General features: G+C 47.8%; 1 protein-coding gene across 1 annotated transcript; it reads left to right on the top strand.

The window, feature by feature from the left end:
- Positions 1 to 3,243: 3,243 nt before the first annotated feature.
- LOC107111213 (zinc finger protein 771-like) lies at positions 3,244 to 10,318 on the top strand. Its single transcript, XM_015412143.1, has 7 exons — positions 3,244 to 3,446; positions 4,282 to 4,398; positions 4,637 to 4,747; positions 5,196 to 5,303; positions 6,436 to 6,558; positions 6,690 to 6,818; positions 8,787 to 10,318. Exons 2-7 carry the CDS (start codon positions 4,309 to 4,311, stop codon positions 9,813 to 9,815), a joined length of 1,590 nt encoding a protein of 529 aa, XP_015267629.1. The 5' UTR covers positions 3,244 to 3,446; positions 4,282 to 4,308; the 3' UTR covers positions 9,816 to 10,318.
- The last annotated feature ends 7,948 nt before the right edge of the window (positions 10,319 to 18,266 follow it).

Here is an 18,266-nt window from a genome sequence, read left to right as displayed (position 1 = left end):
GCTGAGCTGCAGACCGGAAGGTAGTTCAGCAGTTTGAGACCCTAGTGCTGTGTGACGGAGTGAGCTCCTGTCTCTTGCCCCAGCTCCTGCCAACACAGCAGTTCGAATACAAGAAATTGCAAGTAGATAAATAGGTACCACTTCGGTGGGACGGTAACAGCGTTTAGTCATGCCGGCCACATGACCACGGAAACATCTTCAGACAGTGCTGGCTCTTCTGCTTGGAAACGGAGATGAGCACTGCCCCCTAGAGTCAGATTCGACTAGCTTTTGAGCAAGGGAAACCTTTACCTTTATGGCCCTTTTTGGTGAGAATACAGATGTAAGAACTGAATGAGATTAACATATGTAGTAACATAATAAACCAATATCCCTGTTAAGTCCTGGAGGGGGGGTTGTTCTGACTGTTGTAATAACAGCAGTTTCCCTTTCCAGTTTGTTTCTGAAGTTCCTTTGCAATAAAACAGCTACTTTGAAGTCATCCACTGAATGTCCTGAAAGGCTGATGTGTTCTCCTACAGGTTTCTTCAGTATTGTAATTCTCTTAATGTCAGATTTGTATTTGTTTGTCCTTTGGGGTAGGGTTTAGCCTGTTTGCCCTATGTAGAGAATGGAAGGGCATTTGTTGTGTTGCATTGAGCTGGTAATTAAACTGCGAGATCACCCAGTGAATGGAGTGATTGTCATGCCAGTGAGCTGGAAGGTGCTTTGGGGACCATGGGCCCCAAAGCTCTGGAAAACAGCATTCTTTCCCAGGGAAAAGGACCATAAAATGCTCAAATTGCCAGCAACGCTTTCTGCAAAGTTATATCCATTTGCCCAAACTGGCAGGAAGGGGAAAGACAAATGGCTACTGCCAAAACACGAGCTGGGAAATAGAACCTGTTGGGGTGGGTGCTCGAGGGTGGATGTGGGTGAGACTCCCAAACCAAGATTAAGTGAGGAACTTCTCACCTACTAGGGCAGGAAGTGTTAAATGATATGAGCAATCCATTAACTTCAGATTCTGGGCCATGCATTTGTTCCAGTGATGCCTCTAAAGGAGAGATGCTGAGGTAATGGCGGTTTCAGATGGCAGCTGTGTTGGTCTGCAGTAGAAGAGGAGATTGGATTCACTTGGAGTCTCAGAGCAGCTTACAAACTCCTTTCCCTTCCCCTCCCCGCAACAGACACCCTGTGAAGTGGGTGGGGCTGAGAGAGAGCTGACAGAAACTGCTCTTTTCACAAACAGCTCTGACAAAAACATGGCTTGCCCAAGGTCATCCAGCAGCTGCAGGTGGAGGAGTGGGGAATCAAACCTGGTTCTCCCAGATTAGAGTCCACACACTTAACCACTACACCAAACTAGATTCAAGATTTGGGGGAGGGGGTGAGTTTTAGAGAGTCAAAAAGCTCCTTTTGTCGGGTCTGAATAGGAATAGAGATCTCAATATCCCAGTCTGTGGGTTAATGACTGTAACCCTCAGTTAGACTGGTGGGTGTGCTTTCCTTTTTCTTAGATCTACTACAGCCTGTGTGTGTAACGTGCTGTAGATTGTTAAGCTGTAGTAAATAAAATCTTTTTCTTTTTAAGAAAGCAAGACTTGCATTCAAAGCACCTCACATGTGCCAAGCTGCTTGCAACTATGCAGACATGCACTCTGCGCATGCGTAGAGAGCCTTTTACTGGTGCCCCAGGCCACAGGTAAATGTGATAGGCTGAGTTCAGTTTGGGGGTGGGGGTGGAACCAGAAGCAAGGGCAGGAAGTGAGAAAGTGCCCTCTCAGACGCAAGCACACAACCCTGCCCTAACAGGACTGAGTCCCGGCTGTGATGGCCAAGAGCACACAGATAGCTTTATAAGAGGGCTGGACAGATTAATGGCGGAGAGGTCCCTCGGTGGCTACTGGTCATGAGGATTAAAGGCCATGAAAGCTCACTACGTGACCTTGGGCCAGTCATGCTCTCAGTTTAACCTACCTAATAGGGACGGATCAAGTGCTAGTCTGTAGCAGTAGAAAAGAGCAGGAGTCCAGTAGCACCGTAAAGACTAACAAAATTTGTGGCAGGAAGTGAGCTGCCACTAATTTTGTTAGTCTTTAAGGTGCTACTATTTGGGGTAGTGGTTAAGAGGGGCAGAACTCTAATATGGAGAGCTGGGTTTGATTCCCCACTCCTCCTTCACATGAAGCCAGCTGGGTGACCTTGGGTCAGTCACAGTTTCTCTCAGAACTGTTCTCTCGAGAGCAGTTCTCTCAGAGCTCTCTCACAGGGTGTCTGTTGTGGAGAGAGGAAGAGAAGGCGATTTTAAGCCGCTCTGAGACTCCTTTGGGTGGGGTACTCTTCTGCTACTGGACACTTGCTCTTTTCTATTGCCTCATAGGGTTGTTGTAAGGAAAAAATGGAGGAGAATTGGGCCCTGTTGGGGAGAAAGGTGGGGTATAAATGAATTAAAGAAATAATAAAAATAAGACATAAAAATATTCAGGGGTAGTCATCCCAGTGCTAGGAGGCAATATCAGAAAGTGAGCTTGGCGTCTATGCCCCGTTTGCTGGCCCCTGCTGGCAATCCGTTGGCGGCTATGTGAAATAAGATGGATCCCAGTGCTAGGAGGCAATATCAGAAAGCGATCTTGGCGTCTATGCCCCGTTTGCTGCTGGCCCCTGCTGGCAATCCGTTGGCGCGGCTATGTGAAATAAGATGATAGCTGGCACTTTGCATGTGCTCTGCAGCACTCTCTTAATTACCACTTGTTTCAAACCAGAGTTGAATTTATAGTTTATTTATTTAAAATTTGGATTTATGAATCGCCTCATCCCTGAGTATTGAAGATGGTTCACGGTTCAACCCCGCTATGACCCTGGAAGCTCAAATTCATAGGAAGGGTGTGGTTACTGAACGCTGAGGGAAAGGCACTTTGCACATGCTCTCTTCGCGACTGTTACTCCCCATTATCGGGGGGGGGGGGGGGGTCCTGGCGGGGTCGGGGGGTCCGGATCCCGGCGCCGGCTCCGATTACACTCCGACTGCGGGATTCAAAGGGCAGCAGAGTCGTCGCTTCAGAAGGCGAAGGAAAGTGGGCGGGCGCCGAACTCGCGAGTCCCTCCCCTGCTCCGCTCCGGCAGGAAAACGCTCTGCCGCCGCCGCCGCCACTCTCCCTCGCTGCCCAACCTCTCCGCCAATGAGAGAGAAGCGGGGGGAGGCCCGTTAGCCAATCTGCACGCGGCACCTTCCTTCTGTCATCTCCACCCTCCCCCCCCTTCCCCAGCTACCTAGCATTCTTCCCCTCCCCCATTCCAAGCGGGGTCTCCACTTCGGGGAGAGACGCGCAAAACCCGCGGCGAGAGCGCAGCGCGCCCCCGTTACGCTCTCCAGAGCGAAGGGAGCCTCCGGATCTCGCTCGGCCGCCCCTCATCGCTCCTCATCACCTCTTCTCTCTCCTCCTCCTCCTCCTCCGGAGGCCCGGGTGAGTGGGGAAGACGAGCGGGATGGGCGCCAGCGAGCCAGGATCGCAGGAAGCAGTCACTCCCTCGCCCAACTTCCTTCCCGGAGTTGCTGCTGGTCGGGGGAATTGATCTGTGTCCTTCCAGCCTCCCCAAACCGCCCATACCCAGAGGAACGTGGCGGGGGTGGGGGTGGGGAGAGGATCCAGGCGTTCCTTCGTGGGTTGGAGAAGCAGCTGTTGCTTTGAATACAGACCCACCCGGGGGGGGGGATCTCCCTACGGCCCCTCCCGTATTTGTTCCTTATCCCTCTTCGTTCATGCCATTAGGCTAAATTAAACTGGATGCTTAGGTTCCCCAAGAAGGGTGACAGCTTAATTCAAGAGAGTGTGCCTCTGTGTATGTGCAGAGTGCATTTCCTGTACTGCTGAGGAATAGTAAGGCAACCCTTATCTCTTATGAAGCCAAGGCCACAAATTTGGGGTTGGGTCTGGCCTTCCAGGCAGGTCTGAGCTTCGGCACCACACCACACTGTCCTCCCCCAGCGCCAAACTAAGTTTACTCAGATGTAAACCCTGTTGCTTGACAGTTAGGGAGGTGCATTGGGTAAAGTGATGCTTTTGGAGGTGGGAAAATGGGAGACCTTGATCCCTGTTCTGCTACAGAGCTAAATGGGTGAACAGTTTTGGCCAAGTGTGTTTCTTGACGCAGCCGCCTCACACAGTTGTGGTACGTCTAAAAAAGTGTCTCTGGTTTCTAGGGAAGGATATACTCTGGACAGTTAGATTGCAATCGGATTTGCTTCCAAATAAATACACCAAGGGTGGAAGTCACTGGTGTTTCTTCTGCCCTCCCCAGCCCTTCATTTCTGCCCTTAAATCCACAATGGATGATGGCAAGGAGGATGTGGAAGAAGAGAAGCCAGAGGAGAATCCTGCGTCAGACACGGCAATCCTGGTTCAAGATGGAAGTGTGGTGAGTAACAGAGAGCTACTGAAAAGGTTCTTGGGAAAGGCTCTTCTGTGAAAGAGGCTTAAGACATATCTTTTTCTACTCAGACTGATATAACTAAAGCCGCCTTGGTGCTAGGTGACCAACAGCACAGGAAGACCAGAGCAGGACCAGTGGGAGGTGTTTGCAATATCTGGGGATTCAGTTTGGTCTTAAGCCATATTATTTAGTTTCTTTCCCCCTTGCTCTCTCTTCTTGCAAGCTGGACGTGGATGGATCATGGATGAAGGATAAGGAGAGAGCCTCAAGGACACGAAGGAAAAGGCTGAGAACTCGAGTGAAGAAAGGCACAGAAGGGACCCAAGACATTCAGGTGCAACCATAATCGAGCTCGGAGGACAAAATAGGAGGCATTTTTTGTTTGCGGGGGTGGGAAGGAGAAGCAGGAGCGCAGGTCTGCCTCGGGCATCATTGGGTCAATATTCTCTTTGAATGTCCAGCAGCCTAAGAGCAGCTTGCTTAGGGGTGGATCGGGTTTTGGAAAAGGGTGAACCAAGATGTAGCGTTGGGTTTAGACAAGACATGGGAACGACTGTCAGGGTTCCCACAGCATGCTGGACCTGGAGAAGGACAAGGAATTGAGACTCCGTGGACCTCTGTCGTATGGATATGTGAGGGTGGGAGGATGGGTTCAAGTGAACCAGACCCCGTGAGTGCACCTCGCCTCTTCTTCCGATGTGTGGAGATGTGTCTGTCCTGATTTCGCAGAGCTGATGGGTGTTCTGCCTCACCACATTCCCTCCATCTGCCTGTTCTTTCAGCCTCAGCCCTCTCCAAAGAAGCAGAAATTCCTCATCATGCCAGGCAAAGGAGAGGATGAGGGTCCTCAGTTCAAGGCGAAGATGCTCCAAATCCCAGGAAATGACTGCGTGAGTAATCATTGTGCACGGCCATCCGTCTGATAGCAATGGGTAGCCCAAATCCCAGGAAATGACTGCGTGAGTAACCATTGTGCGCTGGGAATAGTTAACGTCTCTGCCATCTGTCTGATAGCAATGGGTAGTCCCACCATGCAGACCAAAAAAATCCATGAGGGGACCCAGCCGGATGAGGAAGCACGAAAGGGAGGTTAACACTACCACTAGGCCCATTGACCTGTGAATTTGCATGTGCAGACATGGTGAAGAAAAATACTGGTGGCCAACTTAGGTTGCCTGTTAGTTTTTCACCCTTTTAGTTCCTTGCCTTTTAGTTTTTTTAGTTTAGTTTTTCAGCCAAGGGGAGGAAAGAGCAGGAGAGTGGGCAGAAGGGGATGTTTGCTCATCTTTCCCTTCCCTCAGCATCCCACTGTGCCCCCCTCAGTCTTCTGTCCAAGGCTGGGGGACCCTCAAACAAAATGCACAGTGGTGGGGTGCAGAAAGGAGGGGCAATCACTCGGAATAATCTCCCATCTCTCTCTTGGGCATACAGAAAGCACTCTGCCACATATGGGGGGGGGGCATCCCCCCCAATCCCTCCCCCGTCTTTGTTCCAAGCCCCCCAAGCTGGTGTCACGGTGCGTTTTGGTCCCCCTCAACCTTCAGCTGTGAATTTTCAAGGCACGCAACATTCTGCTGGGGAAGAACGTCCTCTGCAAGCTCTCCCTGCTTGCTGTACTCTGGGATCCAGCCCAGTATTTCTCAGCACTTTGAAATCTTTAAGGCAGGCTGGCTTCTTGTGAAGGTTTTTGTAACCCCAAATCAATGGCTACGTGTGTTAGCTTCAGGATGCATCCTACGAGGTGTTGTGAAGAAGGCTGTGGCTTCATTGTTTGGACTTCCTTAAGACTGGCCTGTGTGAGTTGTTGTGACCCACCACTGGTTGCCATGATGGCTCTGCGGCATCTCCATAAGTTTGTGTTTTGCTCTGGCATTGTGCTCCCCTGGTAGACTACGGCACATGGCTGCTGTCGGCACTGGGCTGGGCTCGACGCCTCCCAAGCTGCGTGGTCCTGTTCTTCTCAACGCCTCACTCATCTTGGGAAACACGGTCAGCAATATGTTCTTTGGTTTCTTTTTCCAGCTAGGTTCCTTGGCCTTTCCAGATGGGCTTTCTGAGGAAGCAGATGGCGGTGAGAAGAAGCTGGGACTTAGAAGAGTGAAGAAGGAAAAATATGAGGAAGAGGATCAGGAGTTCCAAGCGGAGGTGTGTGGGATAGCGAGCTGGCTAAAGAGCGTAGGAGGTTCACTTGGGTGGGCAAAAGGGCCAGGATATTAGTGTTTAGCTATTTTAAAAATACAAACTTGCCTTATCCTCCCCTTGCCAATCTCTTGCAGCTTGATCCTGTGGTCCTTCAGGAATTGCCTTCCAAAGAAGTGGGGCTGGAGATGAAAGTAGAGTTGGAAGAACAGAAAGATGAAGAATTCAAAGTTCAGAAGGTCATCATCCCGCTGAGCGGAGGTTTGGTGAGTAAAGAGCAGTGTTGGGGAGACGTTTGTGGCCGATGAGTCTGATACAAGGGTTGTCCTGTGGTGGTTGTCTCCATTATCCTTGGGAGCACTGAAGGTTCAGTTGCTGCTAAAGCTGCACCCCAAAGCCAGCTTTTCTGGTGAGCTTTGGCAACCGGAGGTCTCTCTGTGGCCTCCTTTATGTATTTCTCCCCCCCACACCATTGTGCTCCTACATTGGCATATCTAACTTTCCGGGCCCTTGTAGGGTTCAAAAGTGGTAACAGCTACCAAATGATCCTTTCATTTCAGCCCTCAGCATTGTGGTATATGGTAGGTGCCACATAAAATTTAGTCTTGTGTTGCTTTTCCTGTCGTTGTGATGCAGTGGAGAGAGAAGTGGCACCCGGTAGGATCTTTCCCTTCCGAGCAGCCTCTGAGGTGCAAGAAACATTTTCAAGGCAGTTCTAAGGTTTTTAAAAAAGTGGGCCTATGAACACCTTTTAACTGCTTGTGTATTTTGGTCCCCTTCCCGCACCCCCAGACCCTTCTGTGCCCCAACAAAGAGGAGGAAGCATAGCGTTTGTCAGAGAACGGGAAAGCAGTGTAGGTGAAAGTGGGGTGCAAGAGCAGAGCGCTGTCTTCACAGGCACCAACGCTGGGGTAGCAGAGCCGAAGCAGAGTCACGCATTCCCACATGGGGGGTTTGGGGGCATTTCCTGGAGCCCACTGAGATGGGACCCAACAGCTGGAACAAAGAGCCAAGATCCTCCGGCTAACTTTATACCCCAAAAGAGTAAAGATAGAAGGGGAATGAGGGGGAAATTGGGGGTGTTGATTAATTCTTTGATGAGGTTTATGGCCCAAATGGAATAACAAACTAGGCTATATGGTCACCATTTGGTTGGATTGAGTTCCAGCCAAGTGGAGGAAATAAATGTATTAAAATCAGAGATGGATGAGTTGACATGTCACTCTTTTTTTGGATTTTTTAAAATGTGTGCGTGTGTGTGCACGGACCTGGAAGTCATGGTGACCTCTGATGACTGACTCCTACTGAGGGCCTGGAGGATCTTCAGAGAGGTGGCTGAATAAAGCCTGCTCCACCTCCCACCTCTGGTATTCCAAGGAGGTCTCCCATCCAAGTATTTGCCAGAGTTGACCCTGCTTAGCTGCCGAGAACTGACGAGATCGGGCTCGCCTGGGCTATCCAGGTCAGGGCTTGACATGTCAGTCTTAACGGATCCTCTTGGTGTTTATGTAATGCCAAAATCAATTTACTAAGACACTACCTCTTGAATGAGGAAGGGGGTGAGTGAGCTGTCTTGCATTTGTCCATTCCCAAGCATGCGTAGTAATTGCTTTGCACCCTCCCTTAGAAGTGGAGACAAGTGCTTGGCCGCACTGGTATCCTCTTCTGCCCCCAGATTAGAGAAATACATTCCCTTCTGTTATTCTAAATTTCAGGTGAGGCTGACACCAGGCATGTCCGCATGCAGGACACCCACTTTACTAATACAGGGGGTGATAGTATGAGAGGCCTTCTAAGTGGAAGGAGAGAGCTTTTCGAGCAACCCCGTTCTTCCGTTCAGCTGACCTGCAGCGCCCTTTTATTGTTGTTATTGCAAGAAGAGTTTTTAAGCACCCGGGGAGGAGAAGGAACCCTCTTTTAAAAGATGAGTGTGTATACCCATTGAATGATTTGCTCACAGGATGATTTCTGGAATAGCACGTCTTTCAGCCCTTCGTTGGTTGCCTCTATCCACCACACATACACAGCGGCGGGCTCTTGTCTGGAAGGCAGAACAGAACACTGGAGAATTGTGGGACTTCAGTCATTTTAATGTTCCTTTTCTGCAAGAGTGTAGAACTAGGGGCATAGCATCCTCAGTAACAGTCACGAAAATACCGTCTCCGGTTGCCTTTTGTCTGTGTATGCAGGCTAAGCTGCTTCTAATGTTATCTCATCCATCTCCATCCCTGCAGCCACCTTCCTCACGCCCAAACACGTGTGGCATCTGCGGTAAGAGTTTCAGCCGCCGCTCCAACCTGGCCAAGCACCAGATCATCCACACAGGTGAGAAGCCCTACCGATGCAAGGACTGTGGCCGCAGCTTCAACCAGAGTTCAGCCCTTACCAAGCACCAGAGGACGCACACCGGGGAGCGCCCCTATGTCTGCGGGGACTGCGGCAAGGCCTTCACAGCCAGCTCCAACCTCCTGCAGCACCGGCGTTTCCACACCGGCGAGCGGCCCTACCGGTGTGAGTTGTGTGGCAAGGCCTTCTCTCAGAGCTCCAACTACAACCTGCACCGCCGTGGCCATACAGGCGTCACACCCTACCAGTGCGGCGTGTGTGGCAAACGCTTCACCGGGAGCTCCTGCCTTACGCGCCACCAGAGGACCCACACGGGAGAGAAGCCCTACCAGTGCCAGGAATGCGGCAAGCGGTTTTCCGGAAGCTCGACTTTAGCCAATCACCGGCGTACCCACACGGGCGAGAAACCATACGGCTGCGCTGAGTGTGGCAAGAGGTTCACCCACCACTCAAACCTGGTGGATCACTGGCGGGTGCACACGGGAGAAAAACCTTACGTGTGCACTGAGTGTGGGAAGAGCTTTCGGCTTAGCTCACATATCATTCGCCACCGTCGCACTCACGCCGGTGCCCGGGGCACCGGCATTGGTCTCGAACATGACCTTCTCAGCGGTGTTGACATACCTCATGCTAACGTCGGTGTCAAGACCCATCGCATCAGCCTTGGTTGTGCCAATGACGATAGCCCTGATGATGATGATGACCTTCACAGTGCCAGTCACGACGCCGTGTGTGCCAATGCCAGCATCTCTAATGGCAGCAATGATGCCGACGGAGAAGAGGGTAGCCGGCTCCTGATCTGCAGCCAGTGTGGGAAAGGCTTCCGCCTGGAATCTAGCCATCGAGAGCAGACAGACTCGCCCTTGGGAGAGGGGCCTTATAGTTGTACCGAGTGTGGTAACAGCTGTTGGACGTAGCGAGAACACTGTGGAGTGGGACAGCAGGGCTTCAGTGGCCGGGGAGGATGCAGGACTCGATCAGAACCTCCTCATGGTTAGAAAGAGAGTCTTGTTGAATATTAAAATCAGTAATAGGACTGGATGTGGACTGGGGGGGGGGTATGATGTCCAGTGAGAGCCCCAAATGTTTATCCACAGGTGAAAGGGTGAGCTTGGGGTTTTTGTATGAACATGGCGTTGAGTTCCCCAGGACTTCCGTTGTACTATCAGCTCCTCTCCTAAAGTCATGCTTTTTTTGGCTCTGAAGGAATAAATAAAACAGGCTGGAGGAGGGTGTCTGTGGCACGCCTGAATTCTCAGAGAGAATGGGTTTAATTCAGTGCCTCGAGATGACTTTAGGAAGACATTCTCAGTTACCTCTCCTGACTTGTTCCCTGCCCTCTGCAAAGAACATTTCTGATGTTTGCTTCACATGAAGCTGCCTTATACTGAATCAGACTCTTGGGTCCATCCAAGTCAGTGTTGTCTACTCAGACTGGCAGGGGCTCTCCAGGGTCTCAGGCCGAGGTCTTTCACATCACCTCCCGTGTGGTCCTTTTAAACGGAGGTGCCAGGGATTGAACCTGGGACCTTCTGCATGTCAAGCAGATGCTCTGCCAGTGAGCCACAACAGCCTCTCCCGCTTGGTTTGGCATTTCTGAAAAACACCAATAGGAATACTGGAACGATGGGTGAGGGCCCAGAAATCAGTTTCGAGTAATGGATTTTTGTTGCTGGATCCCCTTTCTGTAGAGGGAAGGGGACGATGGGGGACAGGGGGTGTACATAGTGCTGTGTTTGGATGAAGGGAAGAATGTGGCCTTCTACTTTGGTTTGACCAAGTGAGCAACAACAACAACAAAATGCATATGTGTATATATAAAATTACTTGGTCATTGCTGACTCGCTCATTGGTGAGGCCAACTGATGTACTTCCATAACAGCTAGATAATTAAAATATGGTACACACATGCACAGTCCGAGTTATGCTGATTTAGAAAGAGAATGTTTTTAACCTTTCTGCCTCTTAAAAATGCAGGCGTGATTTGCATTGTAATGGTGGCCAACACACTTCAGCATAAATCTGGGCAAGCCACACGCTTCGGGCAGCTCAGACGGACGGAGGGGGAGTTTGCACCGGCAGGCAGGAACACCTCTGGTTGCAGAGCGCAGGCTGTACCTATCTGCATACAAAACCTCTTCATGTTCTCCTGTGCCCTGGAGCACTGGTCTTCTTGCTGGTATCCAGCTCTGTCAGAGGAGGAGAATAATTGCAGCAACACTGGAAAAGCCGGGTTCTCTCCCCCGCATTTCAGCAAACGCTTTTCCGGCCCCAGCTCGCTGGTTTAGAGACTTCTAAAAGGTCCAAGCTCTGCTCCTGTATTCTACAAAGGACAACCTGAACAAACGGTGCCAATGGAGCTAATTTATATTGGGTTGTGCATTTTGTGTAAGTGATTCTGCTTCCCTAAAACCGGGGGGGGGGTAAGGGCAGGCAGCTGTGCAAACCCCAGCCTGTGATCACCACCACACTGGAAGCCCTGCTCAGTTTCAAGTTTGGCTTCTCCTTTCTCCGGGCAGACTTCTCTAAGCAACCCTAAAGGCGATTAATTTGCATTTTTAAAAAATCTGTTAGTATTTTTATTTTAAACACTTATATCCTGCATTCTCAGCTGTTGCTCTCAAGTTGGCTAAGGAAGCGTTGCTTTCAGGAGGCGTTTGAGGATTTCACTTAAGATCCAGTGAGGTGATTCTCTAGTTTGCTGGCCCATATAGTTGACTGGGGGGGGGGGGGTTAAAAGCATTTTGCTTGCAAATAGGGCTGTCCTCTAAAGTGGCATCTTGGGAGCTGGTTATCGTAGTGGCTAAAAGTATAAGTGTAGTTGGGAAGGGGGAGGGCTTGTTCAAATCTCACCTGCAAGTTCCTTAGGCTGTCTTAGCTAGACTGCTCTCTCTGCCTGAGTCCCACCCTACCTTATGGAGCACTTTACTTGCTGAAGATAAAGGTTTCCCTTGCTTGAAAGCCAGTCGAATCCAATTCTAGGGGGCGATGCTCATCTCCGTTTCCAAGCCAAAGAGCCAGCGCTGTCCAAGGACTTCCGTGGTCATGTGGCCAGCATGACTAAATGCCGAGGTGCACAGAACGCTGTTACCTTCCCACCGAAGTGGTACCTATTTATCTACTTGCAATTTCTTGCTTTCAAACTGCTACATTGGCAGGAACTGGGACCAGAGACGGGAGCTCACTCCGTCATGCGGCACTCGGGTCTCGAACTGCTGAACTACTGACCTTCTGGTCTGCAGCTCAGCATCTTAACCTCTGAGCTAAATAGTATTATTCACACACACACACACCCCAACCAGTTTGTCCCAGATTTTGAGAGCTTAAAAACTCAGGCTTGAAAGGATAGGCTAACAAAATACTTGTGAGTCATGATATTTTGGGTTTTTATGCTCCTTTTTGGAATTTCCCAACCAGGGTGAAGCCAGGCAGTCAGCTGTTGGCTGTCCCACCCCTTATGATGGCCTGTCTGGCAACCAGAGCCAGGGCCTTTTTCATCATGGCTCTGTGGAATGGGCTCCCTCCCTGGGAAATCTTCAGGAAGTGTGGGCGAGGCCTACCTGCTTGCCAGGGCTTTAGAGGAGGTGTGACTAGCAGGCATATTTTAAAGTGGAGGGGGGGGGAATTTGTGTTTGCTATTTTATTTTTGCTTCTAACTGGAAATGTTTGTAACTATCATTGTAAACCACCTTGAAGCATGAGGAAAGGTGGGATATAGATAGTTTAATAAATAAATAAAAATTAAAAATAAAGAGAGAATTGAAAAGGTCAATAAATAATTAAAATGGAAATGTCACAACATTAAAATAGGTGACGCTGATCTTCACCCTGCCCCTCTCAAGCGGCCTGGACCACTTCCTTTCAAGCATCCTTTGTTGGCAAGACCAGCCCTCTGCTGGGATTAACTTTTCAACTGTCAGTGGCCCTGCAGTGCTCCCGCTTTCTCAAGATGTGGTCCTTTCCCTCTGAATTGCAAACAGCCCCATCAAATCAGGTTACCAGCATTTTCCCCACCCCTCTTAGTTGGGCTCCTAAGCCTTTCGTGCGCACGAAGTGTCCAGCAGAACAGCTTCCACTACTGAATGTGTGCCTGTTGGGTACTTGCTTGAAAGTTCAGGAGTAAAAGTGATGCACCAGGGAGAAAGTCAACCAACTGCTGCTCTTTCCATCCCAACATTTCCGTGCAGGTTGTATTTCTGTCTCTGGTGCTGCTGTTCAAAGGCACAGGATCTCTGCCAGGTGATACCCTTTGTCTGTGCCAAGTGTGGGAAGGGCTTCAATCAAGGCTCTACACTCATTCACCACCACAGAATCCACAGCAGGGAGCACACCGGCACTTGCCTGCAGTGCAGCCGCTGCTTTAGCCAAAGCTCTGCCTCAATGCATGGACATGTACACAGTGATGATGACCCTGTGTGATCCTGCCCAGCAGAGTGAGGATCTATAAGGGAGCATTTTGTCCAGTCACCGGACCGTGAAGGAGAAGAGCATGATATGCTTTTTTTGGGCCCCAGGGACATGTGATGCCAAATAAATGTCTGCACATCCAAGATGAACTGGCACGACAGACACAAGGCAATAGAGACTAAGGATGGGCTGAAAGGCTGCTTCACATTACAATGTTTTCCCCAGAAATAATTTTTTGTTTCTTTAAGTTTACCCAAGGTGGCTAGAGCACTAGCACACCCACTCGTGGAATACCGAATTCAGTGGGTGAACTCTCAGTCTTAACCTTCCTTACAGTGTCCTTGTAAAGATAAACATGGAAGGGGGGGGGAAAGCTCCTCAGAGGCAGGGAGGAGTAAGTATTTAACTACCCCCCTTCATGTGAAACTCTATCTAGAATAGTCACTTTTTCTTCCCTTGACAGAGAATGTGTGTTATCATAAAAGTTTCACAACTGGCAGCAATGGCACAGGTGTAGCTCTTTATTTGCATTGTCTTGAAATCCTCCCTCCACGATGCAAGATAAGGAATATAATGCATGTCCAGAATGCCACTGAGAACAGCTGAATGGTAAAAATCACAAAGGCCCAAAGTTAAAGGAATGCAACACTAGCAGCCCTGATTTTACCCCAGCTTGAAATCTGAGGCTCAGTGTGGTGCAGTGGATGAAAGTTTGTCCAGGGAGAACTGGGCTGCCTCTGCAATAGGGTGATTTTCTGTGCTAGTCAGGGATACTTCCACACCAAGGATATCCCATTATTCAGCCACCTGACCAGTGCGTTTTTTAAATGTGATCCTCTGTTTGTGCACGGACCATTAACCTGTTCCTTCCTCACAAAACATAAAATCTTTTACTTAAACTTGTAAAAACCCAGTTGTTCCTGGTTTGAAGGCTTTGAGCAGGAGTAGTTTCTTGTGTCTGAAGATGAAACTGCCTAATCCACAAAATACTAGTCAGTTACTTTACAGCAAGGGGCTACTCCCCTGCAGAAATTAGTTTAACATAACAGAATAGCTTGACTTTTAGACAGAGGGGAGGGGAAAGTAGGAGGATTTGTTTTAGGTTGGCGGTAGATGGATTTCTGTATTCCCATATTCTGCAGCATGTAGGAATCTGCAACCAAATTTCTCCCAAAGTTTTTTCCCCTTATGTTATGTGAGTTATTTTTCTGCAATTTCCTTTAATAAAATTATCTCTTGCATAATTTGTAATCTTCCTTCACATTTAAAAATGCTAGATGACAAAAAGCCCAGGGTGGGGGTTGGACATGGGGGAGGTGGGTATCTGGCAGTGAGGTTACTGAGATGCTTTGCAACTTGGCCACTATAGCCCCACAGCTATGCTTAAGGAGCTGGCTACGAGAGAGGGCACCTCTCCTTCAAAGCAGCAGGTCAAAGCAGAGGTTGCTCCTTCTGCATTCCATCTGCAGACAGAACAATGCATGATTTCCTTAGATACATGTTAACTGCAGCAAGAGTACTATTTGCAGCAAAACGGAAGACTGAGGGTTGTCCAGCTCTTGAGAATTGGATAGACAAAATGCAAGAATATGCTGTTGTGGCAAAATTGACAAATTACATTAATCGGAGACTGAAAGATGAATTTGAGAGCAATTGGCGAGCATTTTATGTTTACTATAATCAGTCTTGGTATTTATATATTGGAATGGTTTATTTTATAAATGACAACTCTTATATGAAATATTAAGCACATTATCATTTGCACAGTATTTATTACAATAAACTGTTATGTTAGAATTATATATAAAGTTAATGAGAATTTACCTATGTTTTATTTTATAATTGATTAGACAGGACAAAAATGAAAATATTATGAGAAAACAGTAGAATAGTAGAAATAGTAGAATATTTTGAGTACACTGCTGTTGTGGTTTACTAAGCCACCATGTTATACATCTTTTTTATATACTTTAAATCAATGATTGTCCTTAATATCTGTAAAAATTGCCCTGTGGTATTGTGTTTTTATCATTTTATTTTCTTCTTTTTTCCTTTACCCCCTTTCTTTATTCTCTCAACCACTGTATCATGAAAATAAAAGGCAAAAAGTGGACATTTTATTCAAAGTATCTCCTGCTCTTTGCCAAGGATTTCCTGAATTAGCTTCCCAATCCCAAACAATATTAGTATTACCCAAGACTCACATCAAAACACTAAAAATGTATTAAGAACATCAATATTAAAAACAAATTCATAATCTAAAAGGGTAGCAAATAAATAATTAAAAGGCAAACTAAAAACAGCCATAAATAATTAAGGGACCATTTTGTCCTATTTGTGATAAGATAAAGCCAAATTAAGTATAAATAGGTTATGTAAGTGGCTCTATAGTTCTTATCTAAACTTTCCAAAACTTGGGCTCATTACAGATTTTCCTATGAATGGATCAGCGAGCAAACCATCGTTTCAGGGCAAGGAATCCTTAAGTACATTTGTTAGAAGAACCTTTGAGACGAAGGGACTTTCCAGCTCTTAAATCAAAATACTTTAAAGAAAATCCATGCACTTTGCAATTCATTAAATTGAATAAATGAAATATAACCTGCAATTCACATTTAATAGCCTAATGCTTTCTTTTTCTTTTTTAAGTCTGGGCCACTTTTAGGGGTTAAAACCAGCGAGTGTGGCCCATGCTAGAAGAGACCAGGAAGCAGCAGTAAGGAGGAAGGAAACAGCAACGGAACCTTCCTGCGACCCTCTCGCCTCCAGCTCCGAGAGCCTCAGCCGAGTTGAAGGCAAAGCGTGGCCTGGATATTTGCTAAGTGGGAGATCTGTCAACGTTCACAATCTGGTTATCTGTAGAAAGCCCAGGTTTGGTTTTATTTTTAATGTTGCCTCTCCGTTGTCAGAAGAGAGGAATCAGCAAAGCTAGTAAATTAGAAGGTTGGGATTGTGGTCTGAAATTCGAGGTGCTGGCACAAGTCACTGGGCGTCTGCTGACTGGCAAAGCCGTAGATGGCGTGGTTTTCTCTCTGTTTTCCTTGTAGGGCTTCTGAGGTATTAACGATGGCATGAGAAGTGGAAACTCAGCAGGTACTTCCCTCTATCACTCTCCCTATTGTTTTGGCCCCGGTTAATTGTAGGGATGCCACCCTCGAGGTGGGACCCGGGGATTCCCCAGAATTACAGCTCATCTCCAGACTACAGAGATCAGTTTCCCTGGAGAAAAATGGACGCTTTGGAGAGTGGACTCTATGGCACTGCACACCCCACTGAGGTCCCCGTCCTCCCCACGGTCGTAGATCGTAGTCTGTTGCTGCAAAATATTAAAAAGTCCAGTAGCACTTTTAAGACTAACAAACTTTGTAGCACAAGCTTTCGAGAAACACAGCTCCATGCATCTGACGAAGAGAGCTGTGTTTCTCGAAGGTTTACGCTACGATAAAGTTTGTTAGTCTTAAAAGGTGCTACTGGGCTTTTTACTGTCCTCCCCAGGCGCCATCCCCAAATCTCCAGGAGCTTCCCAACCTGGATCTGGCAACTGAACCTCCCCCCATCCCCTGTCATTGGCCAAAGGGGACCGGGCAACCCTGGCTAATTGGGACATTTTTGCACTGCCTGGTAAAAGAAGAACAAAGCAGAATCCTGATACAGCTACCCTCTGTTATAACCTGACCTGAATAAACCATCCTTACTAGTTGCTGAATTGAATTGAAAATGCAGGACATGGAAAAGGATGATAGTTTTGTTGCCTTAGACACTTTTTTTGGTTGCTTGTGTAGTTTTTCAAATTCTGTAATCCCAGCTTCACTGCATTATTCTGTTTCATTAGGAATCTTTGCTGTTAGATTTGGATGTTTTTGTCATACTTCGTAATTCACTTGCTGATTGACTGAATAGGTCTTACCAGATATGTAACCTGCCTTAAGTCCCACTGAGAAAGGTGGACTATCAATGAAACTAGATGAGAATGATGATGCTTCTTATTGGGCTGAAACTGTGAATGCAAAAAAAACCCAAAACCCAACCTGATGCTAGATGGGAAATGCATGCCTCTTTCCGATGTTAATTTGACACAAGTAAAGTGTTGGAGGGGAGCGAGGGCTATTGGTCAAAATGTGAACCTGTCACATAGGATGCGCTGATCTGCTTTGGGAGAGCTGTAAATTCCATGCAGTCTGACCTTTCCAAGATGACAGAGACTTGTATCTTGGATCATTTCCCCCGCTCCCAATTTTGCTTATTTATGTGTGTAAAGTATATTGGGGGGGGGGAGTAACTGAAGACATCCAAGAGCCAGTGTGGTGTAGTGGCTGGTTAGAGTGCCAGACTAAGACCTCTAAAATGCAGATTAGAATCCTCACTTTGCCATGGAAGCTTGCTGGGTGATCTTGGGCTGGTCCCACCCTCTCAGCCTAACCTGCCTCGCAGGGTTGTTGTGAGGATAAAATGGAGGAGCAGAGAACAATGTCAATCACTTTGGGTCCCCATTGGGGAGAAAAGTAGGATATAAATAAAATAAATGAGGCACATAACGAGAAAACAGATATGGTCCAAGCACAGCTAAAGAACTACATCAGCTGCAGGGCCTAGAGTATCTCCAAGGTACAGTAAAAACTGGGTGGGTCATTTTGCATTGGTGCAACCAGTGGAAAACAGATCGCAATCGAATTCTCTCCAGATCAGTTTTTTATGGCACACATAAGAACATTAACAATGAATAAAAGTTGCATTATTTAAGTAAGCAATGAGAGAGAGAGAGAGAGAGAGAGAGAGAGAGAGAGAGAGAGAGAGATAGAGAGATGCCGAGAGTGATCAAGCAGTGGGGAATTGGCACGCTTGAATTAATGCACTGTCTAGAGAATGCAACGAGACGCTCTCCCCTCCTTTTGTGTTAATTAGGGCTGAATGCACCTATCTATGAATCTGTAGGATTAATCAAGGGATTCATTAAACGTAGA

The sequence above is a fragment of the Gekko japonicus genome, unplaced genomic scaffold (genome assembly GCF_001447785.1).
Source record: "Gekko japonicus isolate JY-2015 unplaced genomic scaffold, Gekko_japonicus_V1.1 scaffold2144, whole genome shotgun sequence".
Taxonomy (NCBI): Eukaryota; Metazoa; Chordata; class Lepidosauria; order Squamata; family Gekkonidae; genus Gekko; species Gekko japonicus.
Note: the sequence above shows the minus strand (reverse complement) of the source record. Positions and strands in the feature narration are given on the sequence as shown.

Bases quoted from the DNA above. Each gene is read 5' to 3' on its own strand.
- LOC107111213 (XM_015412143.1), top strand. From the start codon at position 4,309: ATGGATGATGGCAAGGAGGATGTGGAAGAAGAGAAGCCAGAGGAGAAT. The intron at 6,559-6,689 runs GTGTGTGGGATA...AATCTCTTGCAG, and splicing joins ATCAGGAGTTCCAAGCGGAG to CTTGATCCTGTGGTCCTTCA. The intron at 6,819-8,786 runs GTGAGTAAAGAG...CCATCCCTGCAG, and splicing joins TCCCGCTGAGCGGAGGTTTG to CCACCTTCCTCACGCCCAAA.